The following is a 21,520-nucleotide window of genomic DNA, read 5'->3' on the forward strand; positions in this document are numbered from 1 at the left end:
TGTTATGAACACGTAGTAAGCCCCACCGGCAAAGCGCGGCTAGCGCTGCTAGCGCTGCTAAGGCCGGAAAACGCGGAGCTGCACAAGCGGACATTCGATCGGACAATGAAGAGTACCCCGAGTCCAATGCATATTCATCGGAGGAGCGGGTACAGTCTGATCACGGAGAAGACACTGTTTCTGGACTACGATGCCACCATGAATGGAGTGGATAAAATGGATCAGAACATCTCCTACCAACCCGGTATAGCAACTGAAGGACACGGGGAAGCGAGACGTAACACCACCGTAACGTAACCGTAGCATGATCCTGATATTAGACTTGATGACACACTGCAGTATATACTTGCTATTCCCCGGAAAAAAACGGCCTGCAAGAAAGTGGCACACGCGAAGAGGCAATCTGTTGTGCAAATGCTGTTACGTCTCTTTGCACGCAGGAGAGTGTTACAAAAAGAAAAACTGTCGTTGAAACATCCACATATTTGTAAATAGCACCACAGTTGCACACATTTGTAAATAGTTTGCCAAATTGTTGTCAAATTGTTACACTGTTGAATGTAAATAAACGTATTTTGCTATCAAAAAACACTTTTTCATTCTTGGTGGTAGTGTTTTTTGAAGTAAAGCACTATTTAGGTGTTTGTGGCATCATTCATGGACAAAAAGAAGTGTCAAATTCACTAGAATGCATGAAATAATATCGTTTCACTAAAAGCTTGATTTCTCCGTATTTTGGTCCAACACAGGCGAAATTGGGTCAAACTAACCATTTTCTATTGTTGATTACTAAAGAACGGAATAAGGTAGAAACAAACTCTTTTTTTCTGATGAAAGATGAAAGTCCAATCTTTCATTTGGTAGTACGTGTGTTTCCATAGTCCAAACAGAACATTTTCTGTGGACCTTGAAAATCAGTCAAAATGCTTAAATCGGCTGGCACTGGCGGCATCCCTTTTCTGAAAACGTCTGGCAGTCAAAGAGTTAAAATCCCACATTTTCAAGATTTAAATAGAGTTCCTTTGTTGACTTTGTGTCAGCTAAAATATTAAGGTTGGTTGTACCCAGCGTACTGTTGACAAAGTGTTATCTAGCTAAAAAACTAAAACAAAAAAACATAAAATTTAACTCATTCACTGCCATTGACGTCTATAGACGTCAAAAATTCATTTGAACTATTTCTATTAGTTTCACATTTTTTTTCCCACTTTTGTTAACAAGAGTATGAAAACCTAGACATTTTGGTTTTAATAATCTTTTTTTTTTTTAAAGATTATTAAAGAAAGAAAAGAAAAGGCGATTCAAATTTTTATTTGTAATTAATCGCATAACTTCAATAGTTAACTCAGGATTATTCACACATTTTATATCTGTTCTAAATGTTCAATATTTTTCTTCTTCTAGGTTTTCATACTCTTGTTAACAAAAGTGGAACAAAAATGTGAAACTAATAGAAATAGTTCAAATGAATTTTTGACGTCTATAGCCGTCAATGGCAGTTAATGAGTTAATTTGAAAAATTTGTAGTCTCAGCACGGTACCTTCAAGCTTATAAAGTCCTAATAGGTTGTGTGAAGCAGAGCTCTGATTAATGTAGGAGTCAGAGGTCCCTGAATGTTTTGCGTTACATTATACATGTTAAGTTCTACCATTAACTACTGTGTTAACATTTGACTGCCTTTATGAATTTATGTGAAGTGAAGTCAAAAAAGGCTGTTAAAAAAAAGAAGAAAAAAAAGAAAACTAACAAAAAAAACAAGTTGAAAATTACAGGATGTTCAGTGAGAATGTCTTTCATTTTTAATTCAAACTTTATCCTCAATCATTTGACTGCCTTTATGAATTGATGTTAAGTGAAGCCCAGAAAGGATATTTTTCTTTCTTTTTTAACTAATAAAAACAAGTAGACATTTACAGAATGTTGAGTAAAAAAGTCTTTTATTTTTTAATTAAAACTTTATCTTTAATAATTACTGTTAAAAATGCACTTTCAATAAAGTTTTGACAGTTGTCATTTTTTTGTTAAGTGCGCTTGTCGTCATTTGCTGAAAGGACCGGTAACTACTAAAGTAACTTGTAATCTAACTGAATTACTTTAAATCAAGTAACAACAAAAATGACAAAAATATTTTTGTAAAATGTATCAAATTCACCAGAGATTCTGATTATGAAATGACTGTTATAGACCATATTTGGTCATTGAAACTGGCTGGAACAGGTTTTTCTCTGATCAACCAATCAGAGGACGGGATTTGTTTTTTTCCTTATTAAACTCAGCAGATTTGAAATCAGTCCCACTGCTAATATACTCCAGTTTAAATGACATCAACCAGCACTCCGGATTCTGAAGGCCCTGTGCAGATTAGAGCGACATGGACAGATGCTGAAATCTGATTGGACAAAAAAAAAAAAAAATCTCCATTTACCCACAATACTAACGAGGAGAAGCACTGTAGACTGTGCATGTACATTATGAGTGTGATGAATGTCTAGGAAGAAGTTGGCGCAGTTCAATCCTATGCTGTTTCTATGGCAACCTGGAGTAAGGGGCTCAGCTGCCTCAAACGACAGAGAAAGGACAGGGAGAGTTGGAGGCTGTTTTGTGAGTTTTTGTTTGGTTGCTGTCCTACTTTTCTCTTCTCTCTTTAGACTCTAGCCAAGTTAAATCCAAAACTGAAGCCCATGCAGGACATGATCCAAGCCAACAGGTCCAAATGGGAGGAGCTTAACAACAAGCGGCAACACGAGCACAGCGTCTCCGCCCCGGCGAGCCCCTCGGAGCCCGTCGGCTGCACGGCGCCCAAGACGGGCTGCAGCGGCAGCGCCGACCGCGCGGCCTCGACATCGCTGGGTTAGCAAGACTTTAATTGACGTCTCACTTCTTCTTGTAGCCTGCGACTTGTGCAGGGAACGCGAGGGTCCTCGGACCTTTTTGCTCCTCTGAGAAGAGCGGAAAAGCTCTAGGAGGTTTGTGACGGTTGTCAGGGTGGCCGCAGATGAACGGCGTCGGCGTGGCTGATTTCTGTCGCGTGGCCGTCGCGCAACATGGCGCGGCGCAGATATCGGAGAAGTGGTGGCGCCTTTTGTGACGGATTTTTTATTTTTATTTTTGTAAATGTGTACATACGTAGGCTCCCGAGGAGCGTGTTGCGTTCAAGTGCTGTCACAGAACTTTGGATTTTGGTGTGGCCGTAGGACGGCGAAGCGTCGCCGGAGCGGCCATACTTGCTCGACTTCTTTCCCCTCCTGTGCCTTGTTTGAAAGATTCCCCATGAAAAATGCATGGCTTCCTTTTACATCCACACTGGAAATGGCGCCTGTGATGTATTTTTTTTCTTTTTTATAAATAATTTTGCCATTTAACACCACAAGTCTATTTTCCATGAACAACGATATATAGCATGTAACACCTTAAAATACTACGAAATGGCGGCAAATCAATAGGAAAGTAGTAATTGGCAGTGCCAAAAACAAAAATTGTGAATCCTTGATAGCAAGTTCTATTCCAACCCAATCGTGGTCAAGCTCAACAGCTTATACCAACAGTTGGGTTATGAAGTCAGAGCATTTTTTTAATGTTGTGGGCGGGGCTCGTTTTACCCTGCAGATGGTTTAAAATTTTAATCCAGTGATGAAACCAAACTTTGACCCAAATAGTTCAAAAGGGATGCTTGACTCCTTTAGCCATTTTCAGCAGTAAAATATTTTGTGTTGAATTAATTTGATAACGTCATGTTTTTTCATGCACCTTACAAATAACTTTAAAAACACATTTTGCCACTTGCTGTCGACTGAAAATGACATCACAGGTGCTCAGGAAACAGGACACGACCAATCACGGCACACCCGTGTCCCGAGCACCCGTGATGTCATCTTCCAGCCGACAGCAAGTGGAAAAATGTGTTTTTTAAAGGTATTAATTATACATTAAAAATCAGGACGTTATTACATGAATTATTGACCATTCCAAACATGCAGGTTAGCCTGTGACTAGCATGCAAACCTGGCAGGTTGTTGACATTTCCATCACATTTTGAAATAAAACTAATCATCACAAATCAAATGACAACGATCCAAAGTCCAATGCGTTTTTAGTGAACGGAGTTGAGACCGCCATTATGGCTTGTGACGTCACCTCTTACTGCTGAAAATGGCTAAATGAGTCAAGTATACCTTTAAATGTACATATGCCATTCATCCGATTCATTTAAAATACGTGTAAATATATTTGGAAACATTTTCACTGAGTTAATATTTGTATTTAATTTTTTAGTCCTAGACGTGGTGACCGCCGTCAGTGGTGGGGCGGCGCACTAGCGCCCTCTATTGAGCACTGGTTGTATCACACTAGAATGTTTCATATCGACAAAGACCCATGATCTTGTCAATTAATCATGTCATTTATGATTTATGATGATGGTGTGTAAAGGCAAAATATTTGGGTGAAAAAAAAGGTCCAAATACTTCTGGACCTAACTGTAAAGTCTAGACCCTATCTTCCCCCATAAACTTATGGAAATATTCACACAGACACACAATGTGCCTTGATGAAGTTCCTGTGTATTCCTGCTCAAGTAAGCCATTTAATCTCGCGGAATGATTCTTAAAGTTGAATTTATTTCTCAGACATTTGGCCTTTTGTTCCTCCTCACTTCACGTCCACGGATGACTCTGACTGTATGGACTGACTCACCTTTCGTAGTAGTACTCAAGTGCCCGTAAGGTCACAAGCAAATATTTACTCTTTAGTAGTAGTTGACTTTTTTTTTTTTTTTTTGCCTTATGACTTGTGTTGTACTTTGTTGTCATTTTATAAACGTGACCTTGTGCACATTGCCAGGCATGGTTCCTAATCTGTTTTTCATTGAACAACATTTAAGTTGCATGTCTTGAATGACTTGTATGTTGCATTCAAAGACAACTCTGAGGATGTAGCAACCGCGGGAGACTTAACGAATACCTCGGATTTCCACACAAATGCATGTCTTCTATTGTACTGCATGAGTTTGTGCTTTCTATTTTTCTATCGGTCTCCCTCCCGTAAGCCTGTCTTTTTGGACGTAACGTGTTTCTTCTCTTTGTGTTTTTTTTGGACTTAGTTAAGTGAAAGAAAAAGCCCGGGCATGATGACGCTGATGTGCAATGTTTCTGACTTTCTGTACTCAACTTTGAATAAACATGATGCTGCTATTTCTGGATTTGTCTTCGTTGATGTGAGACTCCGTGCAGCTTCCCAGCGACGTGCTGCCCTCTTGTGGTCAAAAGTGTACCTGCACCCTAAAAGTCTCAATGAAATGTGGCAATGAATGAAAAATCAACGCACACGAAAAAAAAAAGACATCAAAAAATGTCAACGGACGCTCCATACATTCATACAAATGCATCAAGTGGGAGCGACGTGGCTTAAAAAGCAGCAGTGGGCGCACCTGACACGTGACAAGCCCAGGGTTGCGCGTTGCTGCTGTTGATGGCTGCGGCTGGCTGTGACGTCAGCAGGCAGCGTGTGGGCGGCTGCGTGGGCGGAAAATGATTCCCAAATGATGACGTGCTGTGCAGGGAAAGAAGACCTGTCAGGAAGAGGTTGGATCACCCTCAGCGTAGCCTGCTGTCAGGCTTCCACTGTGAACCCTATCCATTATAATCCCAACTACAAAAATATATATAATTTGTAATAAATACAAATCCTCTGGATGGCTGTTTTAGTTGAATTTATTGCACAAAGGGCGGTGACAAAACACACTGAATGTTATTGTATTATCAGAATAGCAAAAAGGGAGTCCATATAATATTCAAAAGCACACATTTGCGAACACAACGGAAGAAAAAAAAACATTTAATTGATGTCATGTTAAGCAGCAGTTCTGAAATCAATCCAATTTGCTAGGGAAATTACACACACACACGCACAAAAAGTCATCAGTCAGGACAGTCATGTTCATAGTCAACTTTCCACTTGCTGGACACAACATTAGGTACACTTGCACACTTGAATCACATCCAAATATAATAATAGTGACAGGATTTACAGAATATTATGGCGCTAGCAGTTTAATCGCAATTTTTCCGGTGAAATACACCAACTAGTGATGCGCAAATATGTTAATGAGCATTATCTTTGTAAAAGAGACACCTCTTGAATTGGATGCGTAGCTAATGATTTGGCAAACATTTCGATCAGAAAAAGTTTTTTTTAAAGCTGCTTCCAAAAAAAAGTAAAAATCATCACTGTCGATTTGAAGAAACACAAAGCAATTCACTGGAAACTCTTACAAACTACGGAAAAATTGGTTGGATTCAAAACTAGTTTGGAGTCTTTGGTGAGCCAAACATGTCAGCGTTATTAACGCATTGGCTGCCATTGACGGCGATAGACGTCAAAGATCCATTTGGACTGTGCTGGCAGGAAATGAGTTTCGAAAAAAAAAAAAAAAACTTGTTAGTTAGTAACACATCTTGGGAGTACAAAAACACAAAGTAATACATAATTGTGAAAAGTCGAAAAACACACAAAAATACACATTTATGGCAACAGGTCATCAGTGCGGCATTTTCACACAGTCATTGTTGCTTCACAAAGGGAAGGACTACGGTAGTAGATCAACAGGAAGGATACAAGTACATTATTTGGAGTGGGAGGCAGACAAAAGCTTTCCAAAAGGCACAAGAGCTTCAGTAACGTACAAACAAGATGAGCAGGTCGACGGAAAGCCACCTAGAACCCCCCCCCCCCCCCAAAAAACATTTGGTCCATATACACCTCAAGTTCTCTGTGTACTAGTAAGTTAGTCTTCACTCGTTTACATTACTAGTGAGTCAAAACTGTGCACCAGTTGATAACTGTGCTACTAGTGGCACATAATTCACTCGGAGAAAAAATAAAATAAAAATCTAATGCCTCACTAGTGGCTTTAATAATGCATAGATGTCAACTAGTGCAGTTTTGCCTCACTAGTAACATGCAGTTGTCCTACCAGTGTGCACAAACGAAAGACGTTACTTGTGAGTCGGCCATTCTACTAGTATGCACTAGTCATTCGCCCAGTGCACGCTAGTACACGAACCTTAACTCATTCATTGCCATTGACGGCTACAGGCGTCAAAATTTAATCGGAACTATTGATATTAGTTAAAAAAAAATCAACTTTTGTTAACAAGAGTATGAAAACCTAGAATTTTTTTTTGTAGATTTAGAACAGATATCAAATTTGTGATTAATCGTGAGTTCACTAGTGAAGTCATGCGATTAATTATGATTAAAAAATTTAATCGCCTGACACCCCTAACTTTTTTAATGTTTTCTTTAAAAATAATAATCATTTTAATATCTATTTTTTAATTTTTCATAATCTATTTTTTTTAAAGAAAATATTTAAAAAATAGGGGCATCAGGCGATTAATTTTTTTAATTGTAATTAATCGCATGACTTCACTAGTTAACTTACGATTAATCACAAATGTTATATCTGTTCGAATACAACAAAAAATTCAAGATTTTCATACTCGTTAACAAAAGTTGGGAAAAAAATGTTAAACTAATAGAAATAGTTCAAATGAATTTTTGACGTCTATAGCCGTCAATGGCAGTGAATGAGTTAAGATGGATTTGTAGGATATACATCTTAAGGTTGTACTAGTTGGCTAAAAGTGGCACTGGTAGTGGAAAAGCTACTAGTGCACCCTCATCATTATACTAGTGCGTTGAATTGTGATACTAGTGATGACAAAGTACATGGACGTCGATATGAAGGATCTCAACTACATTCCAACGTCAGAAAATGGTGTACTAGTAGGCCAAATGTGGCACTAGTAGCAGAAAACAAGTTGAATTGTGTTACTGGTGAGAACGAAGAGCGTACTAGTACACAGTCTATCAAGGATATGGACTAAATGCTCAACTGACTTTCCCCAGAAGTGAGTTGGAGCGAGCAGAATTGATGTGTCGTATCCGAGACGTGCGTCACTGCTTGTTATGGCTCATTTGATGAGCGGACACACATGATGGCACCACATGAAGGACGAAGAAGAACAACGAGAGTCCCTTTCACATTCGAGAATCTCTTTGCATGATTTTTTGGAAGGGCCGCGTGAAAGGTGCGCGCGCGTGTGTCTGAGTGGGCGGGGCTAGAGGAGGTTCCTGTTTCCGAAGACGTTGGCGGGGTCCACATAGTCCTTGACGGACTGCAGCATGCCCAGGCCCACGCTGGAGATGCTCTCCCTCATCCACTCTTTGCGAAGTTTGCCAACTGTGGACATACAAACACGACACAGATGAATGCGTGCTGATGATGTTTGCATAAAAAAAAGAATAAGTCAGGACTAGATTTGTTTAGCAGTTTTCATTCTGGTGTCTTTATATTTTCATTTTTTAAAACTTAAAAAAAAAAAATGTTAATGCTCTATTGCAGTTTAGTTTTTCTTAGTTTTAGTGTTAGTTTTTTTCCCTATATATATATATATATATATATATATATATATATATATATATATATATATATATATATATATATATATATATATATATATATATATGTTTATTTTTCTCTCCAAGTTTGGAAAATGTGTTTTGATTGCTTATTGGTGTTTTTCTAAGAATTTTTTGGGGTTGAATTTTGTTTGTTTTTATACAGTTTATTAATTTAGTTTTTAGAAAAATGAAAAATTATATATGACTGTGGCTCTCCTTTCCCACTTGTGTGGGCATTTACGTGCCACGAAAATTGGTGACAGACAGGTCGATATGGTCCACCCAAAAAAAAAAAAAAAAAAAAAACTCTTCCAAAGTTGTCCCATTGTGGAGGCAGAATTGAAATGAATGGCTGCATGAGGATGAAGAAGAGTGAAAGGGGGCGGGGGGTGCAAGGAAATGGGGGGGGGGGGTATGGGCACGGCTGATTGCTCGGCAGGCTGCTGTGAGCCAATCAATCTTGTGAGAGTGAGTGAATAAACAGAGGGTGATAAATGCTTTTATTCAGCCAGGAGAAATGTTTTGCATGGCGTGATTTATAGAGCTCAGCAGACTATCAAACTCATTAGGACACAAGTGTGTGTGTGTGTGTGTGTGTTCCCATAGTAGGAAGAGGAGGGGCTGGGGGGGGGGGGGGGCTCCACCCAGCCACCCTCACTCGCTCGCTCCTCTCCCGCCGCCAGATGACATCCTGCAGCTCACAAACGTCATCCAACCTTCACTCACACTCATTCTTTCCTTCCATCCAGTCAAGTTTCCTCTTGCTCCGCTTGGACCCAAAATGGAGGGTGTGCACAATGCTCCCCCCCCCCCCCCCCTGAAGATGCATGCAAGGATCTTGTGCAGTTTTTAAGTTCTTGCTATCTCACATACACTTTTGACATTTTGACTTCAAAGAAAAACTGGATAATGAATCTGCAACTTTTTCAAATGCACTTTTATTCATGATGTGTTTATGTAAAAACACGGTAATTTTATTTGCCCGAGTGTCTATATGAAAACAAGCTTTACATGGTTATTTGTTTCAATTTTTTTTTTTGAACTTCATCTTCTTTTTTTAAAACTTTTCTACATTTGTCTTTTTTTTTTTTTTACTTACCCAATTCCAATTTAATAGTTTTTTTGGGGCCATACTAGAATAAAGCGTAATTGCACATCCACTACAGTAGGGAGTATTTGGCAGATTTCTATTTTGCTTTCTTTCAAGTTATTAAGGATATAATGTTATCCACATGTGAGACAAATTTCTACAAATTTTATATTATATTTTTTACATTAATTTTACAATTTATAGTTACAGTGGAGAACATGAAATATTTTATTCTTCCTTGTGGGCGTAAACAGCATTCCAAAGCCTTTCTAGAGCTGATATGTAGTATCTCAATTATTTACTGTCATATGAGAGTTTTATTCACACTGAAGATTAGATTAATTTTTTTCCTTCTTTTTGTTGAGTCCCCCCCCCCTGTATCGCAGCATATCATGTATTTTTAAATGTGAACCTTTTGTTGGTCGTTTGGGAAAGGATCAGCCTGAGAACAGGTGCTCCTTACTGTGTAAATACTTGAAAGCAGCAGAGTAATCACAGGAGATTAGACCCCACCCCCACCCCATGTACATAAGACGAGCCCTGACATATTTGTTATTAGAGTCCAGCCAAGGAACCCAGATGGGAATCGGGCTGTGAGGGCCTCCTGACACAAGAGGGCAGACAAGGGGGGTCACTGGGGGGGCTCTGATAGCACATGCACCTCCAGATGGTGACACAGGGACCAATCAGCTGCTGCCCCATAACTACCAAAAAAAAAAATGGTGCTCTCCAAGAGCGCCCCCCCCCCCCCCCCCCCCCTACCTCCCTCCCTTTGGTTCCACCTCCATGCCTCCTCCTGGGAAGGAGAGAAAACAGAAGGTGGCGGGACTGCATCATTGCCTCCATCAGCGTGATAATTTACACATCTATCTTGTCGCGCTCGCTCTCGCTCGCTCGCCGTCGCCATCAATCTCTGGCGGGCGGCCACGCCGCCGACGCGAGCGAGAGGTGCGCCTGCCCTCTGCCGCGACGTAGAGCTCGACTGAATCGTCTCCATCTGCACGGCGGTGAAGGTGAGGACGGAGGGCTCCTCGCCGAAAAATGGAGGTCGAGGGAGTGAACGTCGGGGCCCCCCCTCGGCCCCCGCCCCCCCCATCCCCACAAGTATTGATAGATGGAGCGGTGCGCAGGTGATGGATGCTCAGAGGCTCCACGCCGCTGCTGCACCGGTGACCCACTTGAAGCGCTGCTTTTCCAAGCAGCCATTAATTTTCTATCAGGATTCTCCTGTTCGGGGTCACGGGAGTCTGGAGACCAACCCACGTGAGTTTAGAGCAAGAGGCGGGGTGCACCCTGGATTGATCGCCTGTCAATCACAGGGATGACACACTACACTACTTTCACACCAAGCAAAATTAGCAGCAGTTCTTTTTTTTCTTTTCTTTTTTTGGGTATTGCTCGATGGACTAAATCAGGGGTTTCAAACTCATATTAGGTCAGGGGCCACATGGAGGAAAATATATTACAGAGTGGGCCGGATCGGTAAAATAATGGTATATAACTTAAAAACAATTGCCATCAATTATACGCAGATTTCCACTATTTGTGGGTCAGCCCTAAATTATGGAGCTCAACTGTAATCGTATTGTTCCCCCCCCCAAAAATAACACGAATGCAAATGGACCGCGGCAACACTTTGCCTGTATGAGTTCCGGACGTGTTAAATCTACCTGTTTTGCATATATATTGTTCCCAGAATGCATTGTGGCGCAGTTAACTTATTCACTGCCATTGACGGCTATAGATGTCAAAAATTAATTTAAACTATTTCTAGTAGTTTAACTTTATTTCCACTTTTGTTAACAAGAGTATGAAAATCTAGGAAAAAAATGATTGTACATTTAGAACAGATTTGTGATTAATCGTGAGTTAACTATTGTCATGCGATTAATTACGATTCAAAAATTTAATCGTCTGACGCGATAAAAACAATAGTATTAAAAATTAGGGGCGTCAGGTGATTAAAATGTTTTATGGTAATTAATTGCATGACTTCAATAATTAACTCATGATTAATCACAAATTGTATATCTGTTCTAAATGTACAAAAAAAAAATTATAGGTTTTCATACTCTTGTTAAAAAAAGTGGGAAAAAATGTTAAACTAATAGAAATAGATCAAATTAATTTTTGACATCTATAGCCGTCAATGGCAATGAATGAGTTATAAATACGTTAATCCTTGTCATATGTATTTGTGTTACCAGTTACTGAATTTGTGTCATATTTAACACGTTTATGTCGGTCTATGATATATATATATTTTTTAAACAAATCGTAACTTTAGGTTGTGTGTAAAATAATGACATCCAGGACAATTCCGTGTATAAATTACATTGCTCATCTGAGGACTGATTGTGAAATTACAAATTTATGTTTTGATCAAGGCCGGCTGATTAATTGGTCCGACATTACAATTATTTTTTTATTTTTTTCAAAATAGTCTCGAGGGCCGGATTAAACCCCTTTGTGGGCCTAAACCGGCCCGCGGGCCGTATGTTTGACACCCCTGGATTAACTGGTGAACGCACCTGCCTCACAATTCGGACGTTGCAAAAACACTCTTGAAGACCGTTTTCATCCATCCATTTTGTTAAGTATCAATTTAAGTACTAGTGTTAATCAAAGCGAGGCAGATCTTTTATTCCTAAAAAGTACATAATTTATTTATTTTAAACCACTGTAACATTACAGTTAACGTTTTTTGTTTTTTTTAGGCCAGTGCTGATTCTAATATTTGACAGAACAAAATTCCGATAATCCACCAGTCAGCCAATTAGTAACTTTATAACTAAATTTACATATAACCAAGGAAATAACTTATTTTTGGGTCCCCTAATGCATACAACAATAAAGATACACATTACAGGCAGATCAATTGACTGTTTTCAAATACTTTGTCCTTTAGTATTTGTTTAACTTTACAATAGAGAGAAAAAATATGTATTTATCTATTTAGTTGGCATGTCATATATTTGTCTTACATTGTAATGTGGTTTTAAAAAAATAAGACAATTGACCTTTTTTGGGGGGGGGGGGGTGAGGGGGTTGAATGTTGTTTTATGGCATTGTGTGTTAATGTCTTAAAAAAAAAAAGTAAAACTTTTTTTTTTTTTTAAAAAGAGTGATGATGACATGTTGACTCGGGAAGACTGCCGAATGAATAATTACTGAGCTCTCAGAAGAAGAAGATTTTTTTTTTATCTTTGTTTTATACAGTGGTGTCTTAATGTATTAGGGGGGGAAAGCAAAAAATTTTTTTTTTTATTTTATTTATAAAAAATTTTTAAGGAATGTTTGAATGTCATCATATTTGCCGTATGTTGTTACGTGTTAATATGTTAAAAAATACAAATGAAAAAGGCGGGGAGAAAAAAAGGAATTGTTCTATTTCTGCTTATTTTAAAAGACTTCTATCGGCCCATTAATAGAAAAAGCTGCACTTAAAAAAAAATTCTTCATTAAAATGTATGTATGTATTACAACACTATGAATTATCTGTCTTTGACAACAAAACGCACTTATAAATAAAAGGTATAACTGTACAAATAAAATACTACCTGAACTAACATTCAGAATTTGAGATGCTGTTTATGTGTGACCAAGTCGCCACTGCAGAAAAGACCAATCTTCTGTTCCGGTTCAGTTGTGGCAGTTTTGCCAGATCCCCTTGTGAAAAAGGCTCTTGACTCCTTCGGGTAAAGTCACTTAACTAGCGCATGTTAGCATTGTGTCGAGTCCTGCGGAGACAGTGGTGAATGGTTCGACATAATAAAAAAAAAAAAAAAAAAAAAGTGTATTTCTCGCTGTGCCCTCCAACCTGGCCATCCTTGACTACATCTGTTTGCTTTGATACACAAAAGCCAGCGCAAGTGGCTCCATTTGTCAGCGGCTGATTGTAGCCAGACAAACTGGTGTGTCTGCGGCCAGATAGCGAGCCCCGCTGTTATTAATCACAATTACAGAGTGGGGCTCGTACACAGGAGCCGCATCGATACCTCCCCCCCCTCGCCGTCACCTCCCCGGGCTGCTGGGGGTGGCCCCGGCCACCGTTTGGAGGTCAGCATTCAAGCGGCAACACTGGCGGCATCATTCACGCCGGCCCCCGCCACCTCCTTTTTATTAGCAATCTTTTAATTTTGCAGCCGTCGCCGCCTTTGGGGAGAAATTGCAATTTAATATCGCGGCTGATTCGCTGCATACTGTTTTTGACAGGTATGATGAATAGCCTGAAGTGATGTATGAAAACAGCCAGGCGGATGGCAATATAGATAAGGCGGGCGTTTGGCGGAGACGTGATGGGGCCAGCGGAGTCGCTTGGCCGCCCTCCCCTGCTCACGTTTCATTTGGTCGCGAACGAGACGAACAAATAGCTCGGGATGCTGTTTGGACCCATGAAGGAGGCCAAGACAAAATTTGAACAATTTCACCAATAAAAGGTAAAAATGGTACTTGTGTCAAACCACATTGGTCACAGTACCAAGACTGGCCTGTGAGGGGCAGTATGCTGCCACAAGGCATTCACACTGATGCAAAATACAACAAAGAGCAGAAGTAGAAGAAGAAATAGAAGAAGCTAGGTTAACCGTTAGCTAATCTGGCAACTACAGTACAATGAGTCACACTTATTTATGGATTCTGCCGTATATAAATATTTTTTTAATTGACTGTTTTTAGGTGGTACCCCGCCTACTGCCCGAAGTCAGCTGGGATAGGCTCCAGAAACCCCCGCGACCCTTGTGAGGACAAGCGGTACAGAAAATGGATGGATGGATGGATGGATGGACTGTTTTACAATACTTTGTACGTTAGTATTTGTTTAACTTTAAAATAGAGAGAACATTTGACAATTTTGTTTGGGAGGGGGGCATGTTTGAATGCCAGTATCTTTGTCTTACATTGAATTGTGATTTAAAAAATGTAATTAACTTTGTTTTATACTGTAATGTGTTAATGTATTAGAGGAGGGGAAATAATTTTTTTTGGGGGGAGAATAATGACCGGCCAATTTGAATGTCATAATTTTACTTATGTATTCATTTGTTTAAAAAAACAAAAAGAAAGAAAAAAAATCATATTACTTTTGCTTATTTTAAAAGACTTACTATCTGCCCATTAAAAGAAAAACTACACTTAATAAAATTGTTTCATTAAAACTTAATGCAGTTAAATAAAAATGTACTTAAAAGTTTAATAACAAATATGTCTCATAGATGACATGCAAATATATTGTACTGTACTAGACACAGTGTTGAGCCTTGTGTGTGTGCCTGTATATAAATGCTCCAGTTACGACATGCGTTGCAAATAATAATTTACGTGAGCTTGTCCTACCTCCGTGGTGATGCGATAAACTGCCCCCGTTGGCAAGGATCTCCTCTCTGGCAGCGTGCTGAAGAGAAATAAAATATCACACTTTAGTCATTCATCCGCAATCTGGGAGCAAATTCGTGCATAAGGCGAATTGGATAAGGCACCTCCACTTGTTCATACACGTGCACCGGATCCGAGAGGCCCCTGTAGTTGAAGGCAAAGTAAAAGTAGACACAGGCGCCGGCGTCATATGTTTGAGTCACCCTGGAAAGCAAAAGATGAGAATGTAAACATTTGTTATTATCAACAAAAACAACAGTAAAAGCATAACAAATTTGCACAAAAAACGTCCCTTTTAATTGTTGTCATCCACCAACAAAAAAAATCGACAAACACTAATAGGTCAATTTAAAAATTTACATCAATCTACTGAGCAATATCTCAATAAGCCAAACACAAGATTATTTATGTGCGAGCTTCTAAATAAAAAGTCTCTTAACTTGTTCGTAAAAACGAGTCCCCCATCTTAGAATCCCCCCTTGCGGCCTCGCCCCCCGCCGAGGGCCGAGCCCTTGTTCATTTGACATGGCCCATCACCTGGCACGCTGGCTGCTTCAGAGGTTAAATGGACAAATCAATCATGTGACAGAGCGCGGCCGGGAAATGAATAGCTGTGGCATAATCAGGCTGAGGCCTAATCTGTCCACCAGCATAGAGCAGCCGCCTGGCTCTCTTCAGCCGGCTCGCCGTCTGTCTATCAGAGTTGTGAGTGTAGTGTTAAACCTGCTAGTGCTAACGGGACACTAAAAAGGGTCCAGCCTGGTCCATGTCGGGGCTAATGTAGAGGGATTTCGGGTTGCCATAGCAATGACGGAGGTTTTGAAGATTTTTTTTAAATGTATTAAATGTGCCCATTTTTGAAAATGTCTGTGTCACTGCACTAATTCACATAACAAAATCACATTGGTCATGATATGATCAGCTAGGTTGAGTGAAGATCCAGAGCCACTTTTAAGTGATGTTTTTTTTCTGCCACCTTACTTACGCAACTAGCCCCAGAACTCAAATCCCAAGGCTCAAGCCTCTGGTCGCCATGGTAACAAAAGCCAAACTCGTCACTAGATTCTCCCTACAGAAATAGGCTAATTATAAAAAGAAGAGCGAAACATTGTGTAAAATGTCCAATAATTCATCCATACGGTATTTTGACAAAACATGTCACAGACATGATTAGAGCACCACTATGCATTATGCACTTTAAAAAGTAACTGCATTTGTAGTGCTCATCTCGTTTAAGGTGCTAGTTAAGCGGACAGCAAATTTAAATCCACAGAAGAATCTTTAGCTTTCATTTCAAAAGTAACAATACATCGCTTGCAAAACTGTCACTGATGTTTTGAGTCAATAGCAAAAACAACCTCACTGTTACTCTCAGTAAAGCAAACTACTGTGAGACAATCCATCACAATCACATGGCAACTGTTACCTGCATGTGGAGAACGGCGGAAACTGGACTCCTTTGTCTTTACACTCTCCTATGATGCGAGCTTTGACATTCCGGCAGATGTCCAAAACCCTGCAAGTGAAGAAAAATATGAGTTTGTTCACTTTTAATGTGGCATAGAATGAATAAAGACTACATTTGGCCATAAAATATATTACAAAAAGGCGTAGGAGGAAGTGGACTTGAACATAGAGACAACGGCGACAGAGGTTCCCACTAGTGCGGAAATGGCCGCCAGCACGTGCAGCCGCGTGGAGGACGGCGAGGAGGATGTCTAATGAGCCGAGCGTCTGCGCTCGCCTCGGCCACATGCTCTCCCTCCGTTTCTCCCGTCACGCGTGTTACGCAATGAACGGCGACAATGACAACGAGGACGAAATGTGGAGCACACTGCAATCGGGTGGGACGTGAACCTGCGGCTCAAGCGAGCGGGTTGACATTAAAAGTAGTCAGTAGAAGTGAAATGTTTTGTTGTTGTTGTTGTTGTTGTTTTTTTTGGGGGGGGGGGGTGTTAACATGTTACTTATTATATTTCCCGGTACTAGTAGAGGTAATAAAGGTTTACGATGGCAACAGTTCCACCCAGGAAAAGATTATATTTATAATTTCCTATAGTTACAGTAAACAAGTTATTACATATAGATGTCACAAAATGACGGCAAATCACAACGTTCTTATGAATGAAACTCCTCAACTCACTTCAACATAGTTCGTTGGCACCAAGATTTCACAAGATCACTTTTTTATAATATAATTAAATTATAAATATAGATATAATTTATAATAATGGAGGGCAGGCAAGCTGGGGGAAAAAAAGGAAGAAATCTGATAATTGTGGGAACACTGTATTTTGCAATCTGAACAACTCAGAATTATTTGTGGTCAACGTTAGAGCCTCCATTGTGTACAGGTGGTCCTCAGTTTACACCAACTTTTCGGGTTACAAATGCCACTCCATCAACTTGTTTGCTGTTTTTCCTATAAATATTTACTCTAACTATGACTTTGCTACAGCATTAAAAGCGGAGGAGGACACCTAGTGTTTTAAGCCAAGTGGTTGAGGTTAATACTTAAAAGTAGCAAGCCTGGTGCAAAAATTCACCACAATTCTGTTTTTACCTGTCCCAGGGTACGGAGGTCTCAAATGACTCGCCAATGACAAAATAGTCCATCCCCAGGTCCTGTCCAGAGAAGAACATCAACATTATAAGTAAGGTTATGTTTCAACTAAACTCTCATTTCATTCAAAAGTGTAGCAGGTTGGGGACAGAGCAAAGGAAGATCACATTAAATATTCATGTAGATCAGGGTTTTTTTTTAGTCCTAATTGCAATTATGAAGCATAAAGAGAGTTCAGTATCTACTCATCTATCTATCGTCATCCATCCATCTACTCTTTCACTTTCTTTTCCACACTTTTTTCTCTTTCCCCCTTTTTCTACGTCTCTCTCTTTGAAGGTCTAATATAATCCAATCATGGGTTAGCCTTCAAATGCTACATGGGAATTGGTTTAAAAAGAAAAGAAAGGAATATTCAAAATCAACACACAATAAGTATGACCACATCAAATCAAGGGCCTGGAGGTCACATTCTGCAGGCTCCTTGTATTCTGTCAGAGGTCCTGCCCAGCTGCCCATCAGCTCAGCCTGTGTTTAAAAAAAAAAAAAAAAAAGCCAGAGCGGTCACCCACCCGGAGGTAAGCGATGACAAAGGTCAACATGTAGCCCCTCTGCCCATTGTCCTCTCCGGCTGCCAGGCCTCTGGAAAAAAGATAACAGGGTTAATATTCAACAGTGTCTTCTTTGTGAGCCGCTCTCACAGCAGCTGCGCGCGAGCCTGTCAATCCAACAATGCGCAGATCAATGGGGCCGCGCTGTGCGCGTCGCCGCAGGTCAGCCGCACATCCATCACCTGCGGTGTGTAATCAAATCTTCATCTAGCACCCAAACTAATCAGGCCAAGCTCATTAGAAAATCGCTATATCGATTCGTGCCGTTTCCCGACACCAGAGGAAAATATCCCTCACGGAGCTGTACTTATCCATCACTGGCACTTGATCGTCTTTTACTGGAAATAATGCAATAAAGCTGAAGATGCTCTGTGCACCTGCCAACTTTCTTAAGATGCAATTGCTGCTTATCAAAAGGTCACTCCTCCAGCTCGGCCAATAACAATCTAATCATCACGAACAATCAATACAAAGTATTGTGGCACCTACTTCATGAAACAAAGAGTCAACAAAGTCCTTTTAAATGTATTATTATTTAGTAGTAGTATTTTAGTATTTTTTATAGTTTTAGTATGTTGTTGGTGTTTGATAATGCTCATGCACATAAGGTAATAATTAGTAGTTTTATGTATGGGTGAACTAAATGGTGGTTAGTGTTTAAATCGTAATGCTAACGCGCTTCTGCTAATCGCGATTGCTAACCGTTTAGCATAGGCTAATTGTGCTGGTGTTTAAGAATGCTAATGCACAGAAGGTAATAAATAATTAGTAGTTATATCCATTCAATTCAACTCTGTAGATGTAATGTATGTGTGAACTAAAAGGTGGTTAGTGTTTGTTGACCTAAAATGGCAATGGCTAGCGCGCTAATGCTAATCATGATTGCTAACAGTTTACCATAGGCTAATTTTCTCCATTTAAAAAAGATTCGATATAATAACAGCCCTTATGCTTATTTGACAAAACATTAATTTGCATAGTGTATGTATATATTTCCACTAAATACTGGCTATTTGTAATAGCTGTTGTGTTGAGAAATTGGCCCTACAAATAAATTGAATCTATAATGGTTGTTAATTAATTTTGAATAGTAGTCCATATACTACATTAGTTGTTCAAGAAAACAAAAAGGTTTCAACAATAAAGCCACCTCAAATGATTTTCAAATGACTTTGGATCATCGAGTGATAACAAGAACATTATCATAATACAAACAAATCTAGGTACAACTGCGAAATGAATCTCATACTGTCAATTACAAGTGAGTATTTATTTGTTTTGGATAGCCTTTGTGGAGGTGACATTAATATTGTGGCCAGTGAGTATACAAAAACATACATAGCTACATTTTATTAATTTCACTCTGGGGAGTGGAATATTGAGTGAAAAGCAAGCCAGAACCTTTCCAGTCTGCACTATGAGGTGCCATAACTGTAACTGAATGTTTCAAATTGGCCTAAATCATCTGTGGAGCATCCCAGCGAGCCTGATGTGAAACTGATTTCCCCCCAGAAGACCTCATTGATCAGTTCCCACAAAGGCGGGCCTGGCAGGAGGACATCCACAGGTGATCCATCACTGCAAACTAAGACAAACAACTGAGCGCAACACCAAGCCCAAAGCGTCCTTTTCACCGTTACTTCTACTTAAGGCTGGTGAAGTTAAGCGAGGCGAGTGATTTCTTTTGAGGGGTTGTGCACGATCAGAGATGTTTACGTGCCATTGTTGTGACGTATAAAGGAGTAATAGAGACAAACTGAAAAAAAAAAAATTGGATGACAAATGTCACGCGTTACAAAAATAAAGTAGTAATGTCGCAGGAATAAGATATTGAAATAATTCTGAGAAATTATGTTACACATGAAGTGAGGATTTTTTGTTTCGTAAAAGAATGTTAAAAATTCCACATGAAACAGCCGGAGACCAACAGCTGTTTTTTTCAGGTGTCAAATATGACAGTTAAGTACACTGTGTGTGCCTTAATACTCCTTCAATGTGATACAGAGAAGGAGGAAAGTACTGACCCAAACTTTGCAGCAATGTCATAAACTTGCTTCTCGTGCTGCAGGACCTTCTCTCGGTCCCCCTCGAACAGCAGGGTGGCCACGCACAAGCGGTTCTGGTCGAAGCCTTTGAACTGAGAATTTAAGAGGCCGAGGTTCAATTTTCACGAGAAACACTTGTAGAGCGCCTCTGACACGGACCGCTTGTGCTCCAGCTTTACCTTGGTGATGTACAGTTTCTTCAGGCCGTCCAGAAAAGAGGTGAAAAGTGACGACACTTGAGGCTTGAGGGCGTGACCTGTGGACAGACACGGCAGTTAAAGGTCAGCCATGAAGACGTGGATTTAGTTTCAAACATTAGTCATCGTCTTGCGCTCGCACCTTCCGGGAATCAGCGAGAGCACGCCGGTCAAGAGTTATTTGGGCTCTCAAACAAAAGAGGAGGGAAAATAAACGGCGACATTTGAATAACTTTACAACGGGCCGGTGGCGGCTGGTGACAGTGACTATAAATCACAACCTTCTGAAGGGAAGCAGAGTTGACGCGGCGATATCAGTCTTCCTCACACACACGTTTTTTGATTTATTCCTGATCAGACACACAAAAAGTGCCCGCGGACAAGCAAAATGAGGGCCCGGGGCCAACGGGACGGCTATCAATCAAGTCACGCGTGATGTCGCCGAGACTTAACACTTCATTTATTTCTCCCCGCGCATGCTTCAGTCTCTTCATCACTTAGTGGCCTAATTTTGTCCACTATGAGGTTTGACTATGTGTCTTTACCTCTGTCAGCACCCTCGCACTGTTTAATTAATAGCTCAACATCCACGAGACGCGTCACACCCTCGCTGTGTATGATTTTACTCTTAATACCCACCACCCTTTGTTCTTCGCTCCTCCCTTTCGCATGTAAAAGCGCAGTGATCTTGACAACAATCTCATTTTTCATCTTGAATGCGTAGACAGGCACGACTAAATTGCACGTGGAGTCTCAATCTGAGAAGGCATCACTTGGTCGTACTCAACATGATTAAAAGTGTGAAAGAAGCCACTAATAAGCCCGAGAAGGTATCATGGAGCCATGAGTTGTAGTTATTAGTGGGAAAACCTGGTTGCTTCATCGAGCTTGCTTAATAGTCAGAAGTGCCTACTTGGTGAAAAGCGGAAATCTCGGCGAGATAATGAGATCCCTGGAGGCTGGGGGAGTTTTACTTAGATCTCTGGTGATGCCAGATGCATTGGCCAGACCTTAAGCATCATAAAACTTCAATGGAATGACGACTTCACTTAGGCCAGGGGCCATTTTTCATCTCGTTGCAGCTTATCTTCAGGTGAAATGAAAATACAACTCGTGCCGTTCATTGATGGGCTAAGATAAAAGAAGATTAGGTTGCGGTTTCAAATCACAGATTGAA

The 21,520-nt window shown here is 40.1% G+C and overlaps 2 protein-coding genes across 2 annotated transcripts in view; one reads left to right on the forward strand and one right to left on the reverse strand.

The window, feature by feature from the left end:
* pde11a (phosphodiesterase 11a) overlaps positions 1-5,190 on the forward strand; it is a 40,413-nt gene extending 35,223 nt beyond the window's left edge. The window contains exon 20 of the mRNA XM_086091575.1: positions 2,650-5,190. Coding sequence (XP_085947701.1) covers positions 2,650-2,856 — 207 coding nt within the window. The 3' untranslated portion in view covers positions 2,857-5,190. The remainder of the gene's footprint in view (positions 1-2,649) is intronic.
* Positions 5,191-5,691: 501 nt separating this feature from the next.
* agps (alkylglycerone phosphate synthase) overlaps positions 5,692-21,520 on the reverse strand; it is a 28,422-nt gene continuing 12,593 nt past the window's right edge. The window contains exons 13-20 of the mRNA XM_086091927.1: positions 20,326-20,402; positions 20,126-20,238; positions 18,063-18,132; positions 17,491-17,552; positions 16,354-16,443; positions 15,032-15,131; positions 14,889-14,946; positions 5,692-8,243 (exon numbers count right to left, since the gene is read on the reverse strand). Of these exons, the coding sequence (XP_085948053.1) occupies positions 8,122-8,243; positions 14,889-14,946; positions 15,032-15,131; positions 16,354-16,443; positions 17,491-17,552; positions 18,063-18,132; positions 20,126-20,238; positions 20,326-20,402 (692 nt within the window). The 3' untranslated portion in view covers positions 5,692-8,121. The remainder of the gene's footprint in view (positions 8,244-14,888; positions 14,947-15,031; positions 15,132-16,353; positions 16,444-17,490; positions 17,553-18,062; positions 18,133-20,125; positions 20,239-20,325; positions 20,403-21,520) is intronic.

Source organism: Leptonotus elevatus, chromosome 12, assembly GCF_054856555.1.
Source record: "Leptonotus elevatus isolate MCC_2025b chromosome 12, RoL_Lele_1.0, whole genome shotgun sequence".
NCBI classification, from domain to species: Eukaryota; Metazoa; Chordata; class Actinopteri; order Syngnathiformes; family Syngnathidae; genus Leptonotus; species Leptonotus elevatus.